Source organism: Gobius niger, assembly GCF_951799975.1.
Source record: "Gobius niger genome assembly, chromosome: 18".
NCBI classification, from domain to species: Eukaryota; Metazoa; Chordata; class Actinopteri; order Gobiiformes; family Gobiidae; genus Gobius; species Gobius niger.
The window spans coordinates 21,859,985-21,872,216 of record NC_136869.1 but is presented as its reverse complement, the minus strand read 5'-3'; the positions used below and the strand labels follow the sequence as shown (position 1 = coordinate 21,872,216).

General features: G+C 44.6%; 1 protein-coding gene across 1 annotated transcript in view; it reads right to left on the bottom strand.

The window, feature by feature from the left end:
* pard3aa (par-3 family cell polarity regulator alpha, a) overlaps positions 1-12,232 on the bottom strand; it is a 429,242-nt gene that overhangs the window by 197,338 nt on the left and 219,672 nt on the right. The window contains exons 17-19 of the mRNA XM_079575903.1: positions 9,312-9,460; positions 7,049-7,087; positions 581-799 (exon numbers count right to left, since the gene is read on the bottom strand). Coding sequence (XP_079432029.1) covers positions 581-799; positions 7,049-7,087; positions 9,312-9,460 — 407 coding nt within the window. The remainder of the gene's footprint in view (positions 1-580; positions 800-7,048; positions 7,088-9,311; positions 9,461-12,232) is intronic.

The window sequence follows — 12,232 nt, the reverse complement described above, 5'->3', positions numbered from 1 at the left end:
GGTTAATACAAGTGTTAATGGCATGATTGGGGGGTCTTTCATCTCCCCCTGGTGCCAGAAAACAACAATTGCAACTTTGCTGCACCAGGTCGGAGTCACCCATACACACTAATTGAATCACTAAGAAGAAGCTAACAGGCTAATGGGCAAAGCTAACTGCGTGCTAGCACCACTTAAACAGTATTTACAGCCAAGTTTGAGTGAAAAAAATCATCTCATTGTGTAATTGGATGTACAATATCCCCCTCCCCCTTTGTCTTTTCTGTCAGTGTAGTATTTACGCTCACGGACAATTAATGAGTAAAAAAACGCAACATGCTACGACACCTGCAGTGGCGCTTGTGGCCTCTGGGGGCATGAGTTACTTAGTACTGCTTTAAACTGAGAAATTAGGGGAAATTTGGAAAAGCTTTGTATTCATGTCCTATGTAAACTAATAGTGAAGGGCCGGGCACAATTCATGGCAGCAAACTTCTGGGTTTCATTTTCATCGGGTCGGGTTGGGCCGTGTCTGAAAAAAAGCTGACTTGCGCGCCACTAGCCTGTATACCCTCCCTCCCCTTTGTCTTTGTCCACTCACATGTGTCCATGCTGGTGTCCTCCTCCGTGGAGGCGATGGCTCCCGGTCTCTCGTAAGACTTGTCGATGGCCGCCCTGAAGCTCTCGTTGCAGCCTCGGCCTCTGACGATGTGAGAGCGCGGCCTGGACACGGACACCTCGGCCATGGCCGTCTGCAGACTCTCCAGCGACGCCGACTTCTTCAGGCCTAGAGACGGCCCCACTTGAGGCCCTGAGGAACCTGTGGTGGGGGGACAGAGCAATTAGGGACGCCTTCACAAACTTCTAAATTTGATGTTAAAACTTTACTTTCACTTGAACCAACAAGAGCCCTGATGACTAATCGTGTGAACGAGACTCCCACATGACCGCACTGCTGACGGGACAAGAGCACATGGCGTTCTTGCATATGGGAGGATGTGGCGCCTCTAAAAGGTGAGAGAAATGTACGTGCAAAAGCAAGTGACGAGTGAGAAAAGTGAAATGAGGACATATGATGATCACAGGGCAGAGTGACTGAGCAATGGAAAACTTTAGCGCTACAATCAGGGCAGGTAGATATGTAAGAGTTCAATTATGAGAAAGATTTGTATAGGTTTGCATGTTCTCCTTGTGTCTGCGTAGCTTTTTTACCACTAAAAGCATGTGCAATAGGTTAATCCTCCAGCCAGGTGATTCTGACCATTAGCCTGGCTCCGCATCTGGAGATGGATCCCCAGGTCCTGCACTGCGGTCCTCCCTTACGAGTCGCCCCAGCGGCATCGAAGGACGGGTCAAATGCAGAGGACAAATTTCGTTGTACAGTTGTTGCATAATGTGATGATAGTCATTTTATTTATTGGTTTTCGTATTGATGAAACAGAACGAAGCAGTGTCCATACCCCTAATGCGCTTGACCTGAGCACACCTTTTTAAATGGCAATTCAGCAGTGACAAGGATGACGTACAACCAGCGTGGCCTATATACATCTCCTTATCAACTCAGGTGCCAGAATGCATCAGCGCCATATGCAAAACAAATGCATTATGCACCAGGCGCACATATATTATTTTAATGGCAACGTCAGATGAGATGTCTCTGCACTTGCGTGGTTTATCTGATCATTGTTACAACACAGTGGGGAGACATTTTAAATTGATTGCCTATATGCTAGCACTTTGTAGATATATAGGATAGAAAGAGCTGTTCTTAAAGCTATTGGTAACCTCCACCTTGGCATTCCTAAAAAACAAAACTTGTGGATAAACTGTGGAATCAATTACGTGTCTCGGCGGGGTGGTTAAGAGCGTAAGACAGAGCCGCATTGTGATTTTAAGACTCCCTGCGGACCCCATCGGCCCTCCGCATGTGATACTTGTGTGGCTATGTAAATAAATCTGGACTGTTGCTCTTCCTGGAGCTTTTCTATAAGAACCTGTTCTGCAGCGCACACGCAGGCCCCAGCTGTGTGCGAAGGGGCTTTCCGTTGGACACACATAAACAAAGCTCAGGCTGAGGCCACCGACATGTTTAAAGGGATCGAAATGAGGCGTGAACTGGGCGGCTGGGTTCTTTTGAATGGATAAGCCAAAGAAAATATGCACCGGTTAATAAAAGAAACCGTTTGCTACTTCAGTGTGCAAGACTGATTGAATAAAAAGTGTCAAAGGATGAATGATGTGATGGATAAATGTGCGTAATTGAATTTGTTTGCAAATTTGCAGCGCTTAGTACGAGTTTACTGCCGTTCATTGTCCCGACAAAATAATCTACCAATATAGATATCAATAAATCTTGTCAACATACATCGCTGTGCCCCTTGGGCAAGGCAATCTTCCACATTATCACCACCTGTCACTTTTTTCAGTTGTTGCAGTCAGTATTTAAACAGGCCTGCTGGTTTGAGACAATTGACCATCGCTTCACAATGATGGAGGCGGTTTCTAGCTAACTTTAATTTTGTAGAAACAACAGCCGTAGTAGTCGTAACTTCACTCCTCCATGTGGCGCACTATGAAGACCATTCCATTGTACTTAAACTACAGAGTACAGATGACGGCTCAAAGAACCTTTGTCTATGATGGAGAACTCCAGCATGACTGATAGCATACACAAAAATAGGCAGGGTTTATGAATAGTGATTAACAGGGCTGTGGCCGTAGGGGCATAGGCCTGGCTACTGTTACATTTTTCAGATACTAGTACTTTAACAATACTTGTTTTACAATACCGGTATCTGAATAATTTCCAATATCTGTGCTAAAACATTTGTCATCTAGAACCATAAAACAATAACAACAATGCTATTAATTCCATAAAATATTACTTTATTTATGGATAAATAACAGGCATCAAAACTATTTTTTCTTATACCATACCAGTATTGTTCAACAAAACCCAGCCCTACTTCAGACTGATTATGATTTCTTTATGTGCCCTGTGTTAACTAACCCTTGGCTTGCCCTCTTGAGGCGCATCCTTAAAGCCTGCTTATAAACAGTGGAGTGCTCGACGCATGCTTCAAGTGTGCTTTAAGGCTTCATTTGACGTAATGTGTGTAGTGAGTCGCAGGTCCATGTCATAATAGAACCCTAGTGCAACAGCCGGTCAGAGTCAACAGTTTTGAGTGAGTGAAACACTCTTGGTTTGAATCCTAAAAAAAAGGGTCCAGACTCCAGACAGCCAGACTTTATCTGTTCTGCCCTTATGGTATAATGACGAAAACTAAAGACTCCTCGTGTTCAGGGACAAGTCTATACCTGAATCACTCATAAGTCGCTTTCTGTGTGGGCCATGTCAAACGCAGCAGCTCTGGTGTTGGCGCGGCCCGAAAGGTCAAAGGTCAGCTGTTAGCTAGCGGTGTTGGGTTCCTAAACCGGTAAATGTGCCATTAGCTGCCCTGAGTGCCATTTCCTTCCTACTTTTGTCAATGTTAATATAAGTGACCTATCCCGGGAGAACACGGACCTAATTTCAAAAGTACGGCTCGGAAATAAATGAATCCTATAGGGCTGGATCTTATTAGGAGAGTGGCGCGTATATGCCTGCCTCGGGGCCGTCATCTGCACTCAAATAAAACTTTACTGCAGATGTAAAAAGCCTTTTTTCGATTCAGAAACAGAAGGACAATCTTAATTCTCTCAAAGAAGCGGGCCATATCTGATTGCCGCGGCCGCTCAAATGCCGGGAAAGCAGTCTCAAAGCAGCGAATGCGAGGAAAATGTCATGTAAATTACAGTTCACATAAAGAAATCCCATCACGTGAAGAATAAAAATTGCCTTGGAGGGAAAAGCAAGTAAGAAAAAGAAAATCAAAGAGCTGTTAGAGACCCATTCACTTTGGACGCGAATGAGGCAGGTCTTAAACATTTCAAGTGCATGTGACATATTGGATAATTGTTTTGTTTTTTCTCCCACAAGCTGCAGATAACACTTAGATTTAGCTTTTACAATGTCCATTAATGTTATGGTGCAGCCATGCAGTGTCTATGGACCATGAGAGAATCTATTGTCACATTGGGACTAAACAACAGCAAGAATCCTGTGCAGTTCAGAATATGTTTGTGGAGGATACAGGGATAGTGGTTCCACACATAAAAAGACAATATTTTTTTTTATTTGCAAAGGAAACTACTACCTAAATATTGGCACTTCTTCAATCCAATGTGCATACCTCATCCTTGCAACCAGTTTGAACACACACAACCAATGACAATCTTTCCATTCCTGTCCGTCTAGACAAGAAGTTCTCTGTTAACATTCTGCGCACCATTTCCCTGGTAGAATCCGTATGCAAATTTGGCTTTCTTGAAGATTCCGTGTAACCCTGCCAGCAGCCGCTGTGCCCGAGCCAAGGTGCGTGTTTGGCACACTGGGACTGTAAGTTAGAGCCGGATCGCATGCAACACAAATGACATCTGTGAGGCGACGGGACTGGGGAATTATCCGAGCTTTCAGAATTCCGCACCGCAATCTCCTCCGCTCCTCCGGTGTTTTGTCGGGAGGAAGACGCAAAGCAATAGTCCCGCCTTTTGTCGAACCTGCCTATTGTTTTGTTCAGAGGATGCCTCACTCACGGGATGGGCTTGACGGACAGCTTGGCTGGTCTATCATCTGATTCGTATCACTAGAAGTATTGCGGATTTTCTCCCAATGCATGGAGACACAGGTTTGACACTCCTCGCACGTCAAAGGGAGGAATGGAAATGATCAAAGGGAGAGAAGGAAGGCGTTTGCACCTAATATATTGGCATAATCCAAGATTTAAATGGGTGATTAGACAGTTCTGTGTTCAGCAGATACAAGTGACACTGTTCTCAGCTGATTGGTGATTTCATAATTCCAATTCCATCCCAAATTGTGGAGCAGAGTGTTACCTTGCTCTTTGCACTGTAGTAGATGTTAGAAAGTGTGCTGCTCGAGTTTGCTCTTTACTCTTGTCCTTCTCTAGGTCCGGCCCCATTGTCGGCCCATTAGTCTGACAACCCATTAGTCCGACGGCTCATTATTCTAAAAACGTCCCATTGAGTCGGGGTTGAAAAATAACATTTGTTTAAGGCAAGAGTCCGCTGACCTGAAGGTTAGGGGAAATGGTTGTATATGGCTCTGTAATCCACAACACAACTGGGTTAGAGATGTCGGACTAATGGCACATCTGCTCAATGGTAAATTTTCGGAATAATGAGACGTCGGACTAATGGGTTGTTGAACCAATGGCATGGCACCACGGCCCCCACATGGTGGCGCAATATTTAAGAGTGCAACGGTTGATGTGGACAAGAAATACGAAAAGGTTTGGCCAGTCAAATGGTAGCGGATATGAAGGTAGGGCAGGAAATCTGATAATTGTCACAAGATTCCATGTGGCAATCCGCTATTTTGGTTTTATCACCCAGTCCTCATTGGTTGTACATTGGTGGAGTCCAAAGCTCGGCTCTTGAGGTTCGGTTCTGGAGTGGATGTATAACCACATTTTCACAGGTCAGCTTCTATCAGATTGTGGTTAACAAATATTCTTCCCCTAAAATCCGTACCGCAGTAAAGCATGAATAACCAAATGGACTTTTCCGGTACAATACATAAACGACAAACAAAAAAGTCAAGCTATATCTAATGTGGAAGCCAAGCTTGGCCAGGGACGGCTAATTGGAGAAGATCAGTTGCAGTGAAATCTTTAAGAGGGTGTTGTTTGAGCGGTGGGGGGTGTGACCAAACCCCATGAATAAATCAGCAGCCACTATTACAGGAACAGGAGCCTCCCCAGTATAATTAAAGCTGCTCAAACTCTGCCTCCTGTCCCATTACTCACCATCGGCCTCCATTGCATGTACAGGCGTGTGTACAGACAGGGGGCTCCATTACACATAATTTATTCAGTGAGTCGGGGCCGGTAAAAGGGTAATTATGTTAAAAATAGCCTTCCAAGGTTGGACCGGGGAGGCTGTGTCCAGGTATCCCATCAGAGGAGGGCGGCGTCTGTGGGTAAGAAGGGGTCGGAGGGGCCCTTCTGTCTCTGCTGGCGCTGGATCATTAGGCCGACACAGGACGTCCTCCGCGAGCTCAACATGTGGCGAGGAATTATGTCTTCATCAAGGAGACGCGCATTACGGATTTTATTGCAGGGTTTTAAATCCCTTTCAGCGGGGCGTTTGGCCATGATTTCAAACACGTCTCAATCTCATCTCTTGCATTTTTATTTCTTTTGGTATAATGTTGATATAAAGAAGCTCATTCATCCTCTCCTTGTTCCCCATCAAAGCAAACCTCTGCAATACAGCAAATACCGTAAACTCGGATGGTATTTTTTTGTATGTTTTCTGAGTATGTTTTTGATGTACATCCTCACTGTGCAAGTTTGTGCAGCCAATCCTGAAAAATGATCAGGTTCAAAACTTGTGGACATGTCTGTTAGGAGATGTCTTTCAAACACCGTGACTGAGTTATATACAGTTATATACAGGCCTATGCCCTGAAATGATGAAATGATCCATTTGAAAGGAAGTGAATGCCACCTATTAGAACATCCCTGTCTCCATTTTGCTACACTGACTTTTTTAAAACCATACCTCAGCACTTTTGCCTTATCTTGCACTTTGCTTTCAACCCTCTTTCGACAGTTAAAAGCACTAAAGCGTAGCAAAGTAAAGTAGCGGTCCTATCCTTCACTACAAAACATCTCTTGCTGTAATCCAACTTTGGAGCTCGCATCAAATGCTTTTAGCCTCATCTCTGCTCCACCTACACGCATTATTTTAAGACGAACCAGCGTTTCTGAGCTCCGACTTAATTATTACACGCACTTTCTCCAAAACACTTTTCTTCGATTATACCGCAATTACAATTACAAAGCCCTCGTTCAGGCGACACAACATATATTTGCAATAATAACCGGTTATGAGCTGGTTATGACAAATGAAGGGGACCGCGAGCTCCAGTCCCTATCATTGACCTCCGCACCTTCGGAACAATTACAATCTCCGAAATGGCTGATTGGGGTCGCGCTGCGCTTACCTCGCCTTGTCCTTGCCGTGCCATCGATCTCATCCACTACTGTCAGGCAGCAGAAGAAATGGAAGGGGAGAGAGAGCGTGTTAGTTGGCGTTGACAAAAAGAAAAAGCGTTGAATACTGTCATGATGTTGAATGGCTTTGATTTGATCTGGGCCCAGTGCGTGTCAATCATGCAGTTCTTACTTACTAATAATATGCCGGTTTTAGTCTGATCTAAATGGAAGCGGTCTGCGGGTAGGAGACATTTTGTGAGATGCGTGCAGAGAGATGGGGAGAATGGTCAGGTCGGGTTGGGTTCAGTGAAGGACGGAGAGCAGGAAGAGGAGGTGACGCCAGTGACGCTTTAGTCCAAATTTGAACTTTATTTTGGATGGTTCTTGGTGGTTCTTGAAAGGACATCAGTTTTAACAAATGTGAAATATTTGAGAACCACTGGGCTCATACTGGGGCAGACTTTCATTGGGTCCATCCATCGAGTGTGGAATGAGCAAACAAACAAATGACATCTTCTTGATCATGTTCGTAAAGTGTTTCCCCCATCAAGTAACTTCGAGTTGAACTATAAAACACTTTCCTCCAAGAGACTTTGCTGCAATATGAGAGAAGTCTTGTTTGCCCACGAGAGATGAAACAAAGCGATATTGAAGCTCGGTAGATAGCGTGATTCCATTGCCGGCCACAGCGTTATCACTGATAGGTCGGGTTTCCCTCCTAAAATCCCGCAGAAAAGCGCGCATGGCGGTCGACGACAGATAAGAGCGCTAAGTGGCTCCTCATACTCGCAGACGGACACCAATAAACAGTTAAAGTAATCACATTTGCAAACGATGGGAGCCACTTTGGCACAATTAGGAAGCTTTTGTGATCAAACTCGGAGATAAAAAGTGCATTTGGAACAAGGACCACGCCATTTTGCTCCGCTATCTCTGCTGTCTTCGTTTCCTGTCTTCACCGATATCCAATTATATTATCAGCGCAGAATACGCCTTTTATGAGCCTTGAAATATCATCCACCGACTAACTTTGGACTTTATTTGGGAGAAAAGTTTGAAGGGAAGCTGTGGTTGTTGCATTTTAATTGTGGTGCAAATGATTACAAGAGGATCTACTCACAATACGCTCAAGTATCTAAAAACTAAAGTGTTTTTGAATCCGCGTTGTGACTCTCCAGTCTTTTGTCATAATGGACCTATCAAGTGTCAGTCACGCAAAACGACCAAAGATGTTGTTAGCATTTGGCCTCTCCCAAAGTATTCCTATAGCTCCAAACGGGAGTGAAGTTGGAAGCTACCAAGCTCTTCCACGGGCACGCACAAAGACCATACAGGTACGTATCAACTCGTCTAAGCTCAGGTAAGAACATATCACAGCATGGAAGAAGTGTGTGCCCTCAGTCACGCAAAAAGACCATAGATGTTGTTAGCATTTGGCCTCTCCCAATGTATTCCTATAGCTCCAAACGGGGGCGACCTTAGAAGTGACCACGCTCTTCCACGGGCACGCACAAAGACCAGACAGGTACGCATCAACTCGTCTAAGCTCAGGTAAGAACATATCTCGTATGGAAAAATGGTGGCCTGTTCCTTTAAGGTAATCCAATCCAAAAGCAGATTGAGAGCATGCTTTGGGTTGCCAGATCCCATAGCTAAAACCAGTAAGCAATATCCTTAATAGGACTCTCTAAATGTGTGCTTCCAAAATCCCTGCACCTGTCCCTAAACAAGTCCAAATCACCTTTCAAATGAACATATGATGTTAAACTGGTAAAGGCAACCCAGATACAATAACTACTACTTTTATTTTGTTCTACACATGAAAATGACAAAAGTTTGGATGCACATTGAGGAGGTTGCCGAGTGCAGCGGCCAGGCCCTCCTCCCGTCTGTGGGATAGACACTGTTCCACAGGTCTCTGGGCCCCCGCAGCATGTAGCCAGCTCTGATCTGTTTTGATTGTCCCGTGATCCGAAAGAAGGCACCCTCAGCGGGGGGACACTCCAGAGTTCGGCATTGGGTCTGTGTTTGTCCAGGCCTCCGACTGATGTTTTCTCAACAGACGCGGTGCATTTGGGGTAAAGGGATTTTGCGGTGGACTTAACAAAAGTTTCAATGTAATTTCTTTGTTAGGCAGCAACACGCCGAGGTTGCTACTTGAAAAGAAGAAGAAGAATTTGTGGATGACTATTTCACCAGCTAACCGGACAGAACAAAAGGAGTATAAGGTCATGAGGTGGTAAAGAAATTATGTTCCATGCAGGGACGTACCCAGGTCCATGCTCTTGGACTTGCGTGAGCGGACGATGTCCAGCTGGTTGGCGTTTTCGAACTGCTTGGTGCGTTTCTCCGACATGCTCTGGCGACCGAAGCCTTCCCTCAAGAACGTCACGTCAGCTTCAGCGTCTGGGCTCAGGGTGCTGCGGAAGACACAGACAGGGAAGATATCATATCCGTAATATATATCACAGCAAAGAAGCCCCATGATAAAATTAATATGCTGTTCACTGGAGAATAAACTTACTTTCTTACTCTTTTGGTTTCATCATTGTGTTTTGTGTGATATTGCATTGTATGGCCCCGACATCTATGACCTATGGTTTTAGAGCCACATTGTGCATAATAAGGTGATGTCTTTCATAACCACTTTCTATATTTGCTTGTAGTTGACTCACATTCTTACCTGAAATGCCCTTCCTACTTCAACACTTTTTTTCACTTTATTCTTTATTCACGTTTAATTAGAAAATCAAGTATGTTTCAACACTGCCCTTGTCCCTTAAGTTGCCTGTGGGGTCATTACCACTCAATAACCCCACTGCCCCACGACGTCTACCCCTTGGAGGTGCCCTATCTCTGTCTGGATCTTAATTGAAAAAAGGAGTGGCAAAAACAGCCGAGCCGAGGGGGACGTGCCCATTTGCATACACAAGAGAGCGCTCTGAAAACAGGTATGGACGTTTTGCCATTTAAAAGCAGACAGGAGAGGTGACAGGGCGCTCTACCTAAGGCTGTAGGGAAAGCCAGGTCGTGTCTTACTTTTCTTTGGAGTTGCTCCAAGGTTTTTTGCTAAAGTCGTGTCAACAAATTGATGCGCTGTTGTGCTTCATAACAAGAAGATTCGATTCCCGCAGTTGTTCACGATGCTAAATGTCGTGATTGACCAATTTTCATCCCATTGTATTGGTGTGAGGTAGGTCGCCAGTGAGTCAAGCTTCGAAATGTTTGTGGTGGTAAACAAGTTGCTAACAGATAATCACTGGCCTACTCCTGTGTTCATAAAGGCAGGTGTTTGTTTCTAAGGTGATGCTTGATGTTGAGTCGACGCAAAGCAAAGCTGACAGTCTTTAGCAGCCATTCCATAAGTCCAGGACTTCCCCTTAAACATCTAAAGATCCCACGGGACCCTCCAACAAGATGAATTCGATCTTATAAATGTAACTTTTTTCTTCTGTGGTTCTCTTAAACATACAAATCAATCTGGAAAATAACAGTGACTAAAGGCATGGCCGCTGCAAGCCATTTTGGGGGCCTAAGCAGAATTGTTTGATGGCGCAAACACTGTACAATGCCATTCGATCACATCGGCCTCAGTGTGGTGCCCCTCAGAGACTTGGTGCCCGACACACAGGGCTTTATGAACGTATAGGGAGCAGCGGCACTGACTATAGACTAAACATTGATTCCAATTTAACAACTAAAGATGAAATGAACTACAAACTTATTTTTGTGTGAACCTTTGGGAAACACTGATCTATAGGTATATTCTCAAGCACATCTGGCAGAACACTGTCCACAGCATTGTGGGTTCGAGTTCAAGTCTTGGCTCTGGCAGTCTGCTGAATGTCTCTTCCTTCATCAAAAAGAAAAGCCTCAATGTGAGAATGAGAATGTTTTGATTTCTACGACTTTCTGTGTGGAGCTTCCATGTTCTCCCCATGTTGAGGTTGGTTTCCTTCGAGTTCTCCGGTTTCCCTCATCAACCCCAAGACTCCTGACCAACATCCTTTACTCATGATCTGGAGATTGTACCCTTGGCACTGTACTGCGATTACGAATATTCCTGACAGGTTGCCCTGAGGCTCTGGTTGAAGGATGGGACGAGAGCAGTGGACAAATCCCAACGGAGACAATAACCTTACTCTTAAAAAAAAAAGTCTCAAAAAGTTCAACTCTTCTCTTGCAGCTCGAAATCATTTTCTCAATAACATCCTCCTCGTCTGTGTAAAACGTCCGCCTTTGCCGACTTCCTGGCACCTGTTTGCATGTCGCCCCCATTCTTATTTAGCTTGTCAAAACCGATTTAACAAAAGAGCCGCTTCACGAGTCATCCAAGAGGGGCCTTCATGGACTTGTCATCCCTCTGTCTACCTTCTACCTGACAGCCCAAACCTCCCAGGACCCCTCCCTCTCCCGCTCACAATAGGAGAACAGAGGAGCGCCGGGACGGGCCGATGGCGCCGTGGATCTTTTATTCATGTGTCCGTCATACGTGGCTTCACTCTCCCTCTCATCAACCCAACAAAGATCCGCGAAAAAAAAGAAAAAAAAAGTCTGCCTCTCTGTCTCGGCAAATGTCATCTGGCGAAGCGTGACTGAGGAGGAGCGGGCCAAAACGAGAAAAAAAAAAAAAGAAGGGATTTGTGGTATGAATGGTTGGGTGCCATTTTGACGGTATTGTGATTTAGGAGAGGGTGAGTGAAAACAGGCAGATGACAAAGACACTGAGGAGAAAGGTAAAAAAAAACTGATCTAGGAGGTTGAAGATGAGACTGAAATCTGCAAAACATGCTTTTAAATCTATCCTTGTGAAGAATTGTGAGGTGAGGAATGCGTTCGAATGAGTTTGGACCACAGCTGACAATTCGAAATTGACCAACTCTATTATTTTGGTTTGAAAAATGGGGAAAATTAGGTACAGGGCCTTCGAGACAGTAGCTCTGGCCAGTGGACACATTTTGATTGGTCAAATAAGCTAAACATGGATTTGTTTTGTTGCCAATGTCAAAAAAGGCAACCCATATAGCAAGAAAATTGTGTATAAAGAACTCTAATGTAAAATTATTAATCCAAAACAATCAACTACTAAATTAAGCCATCAGCTAAAAACATCCTGCACTTCTCTGCTCCGGCTTCGATGAGGTATGGCTGAGGCCTGGCCTGCATTTACTTATGAGCATCAAGCGTCCTAA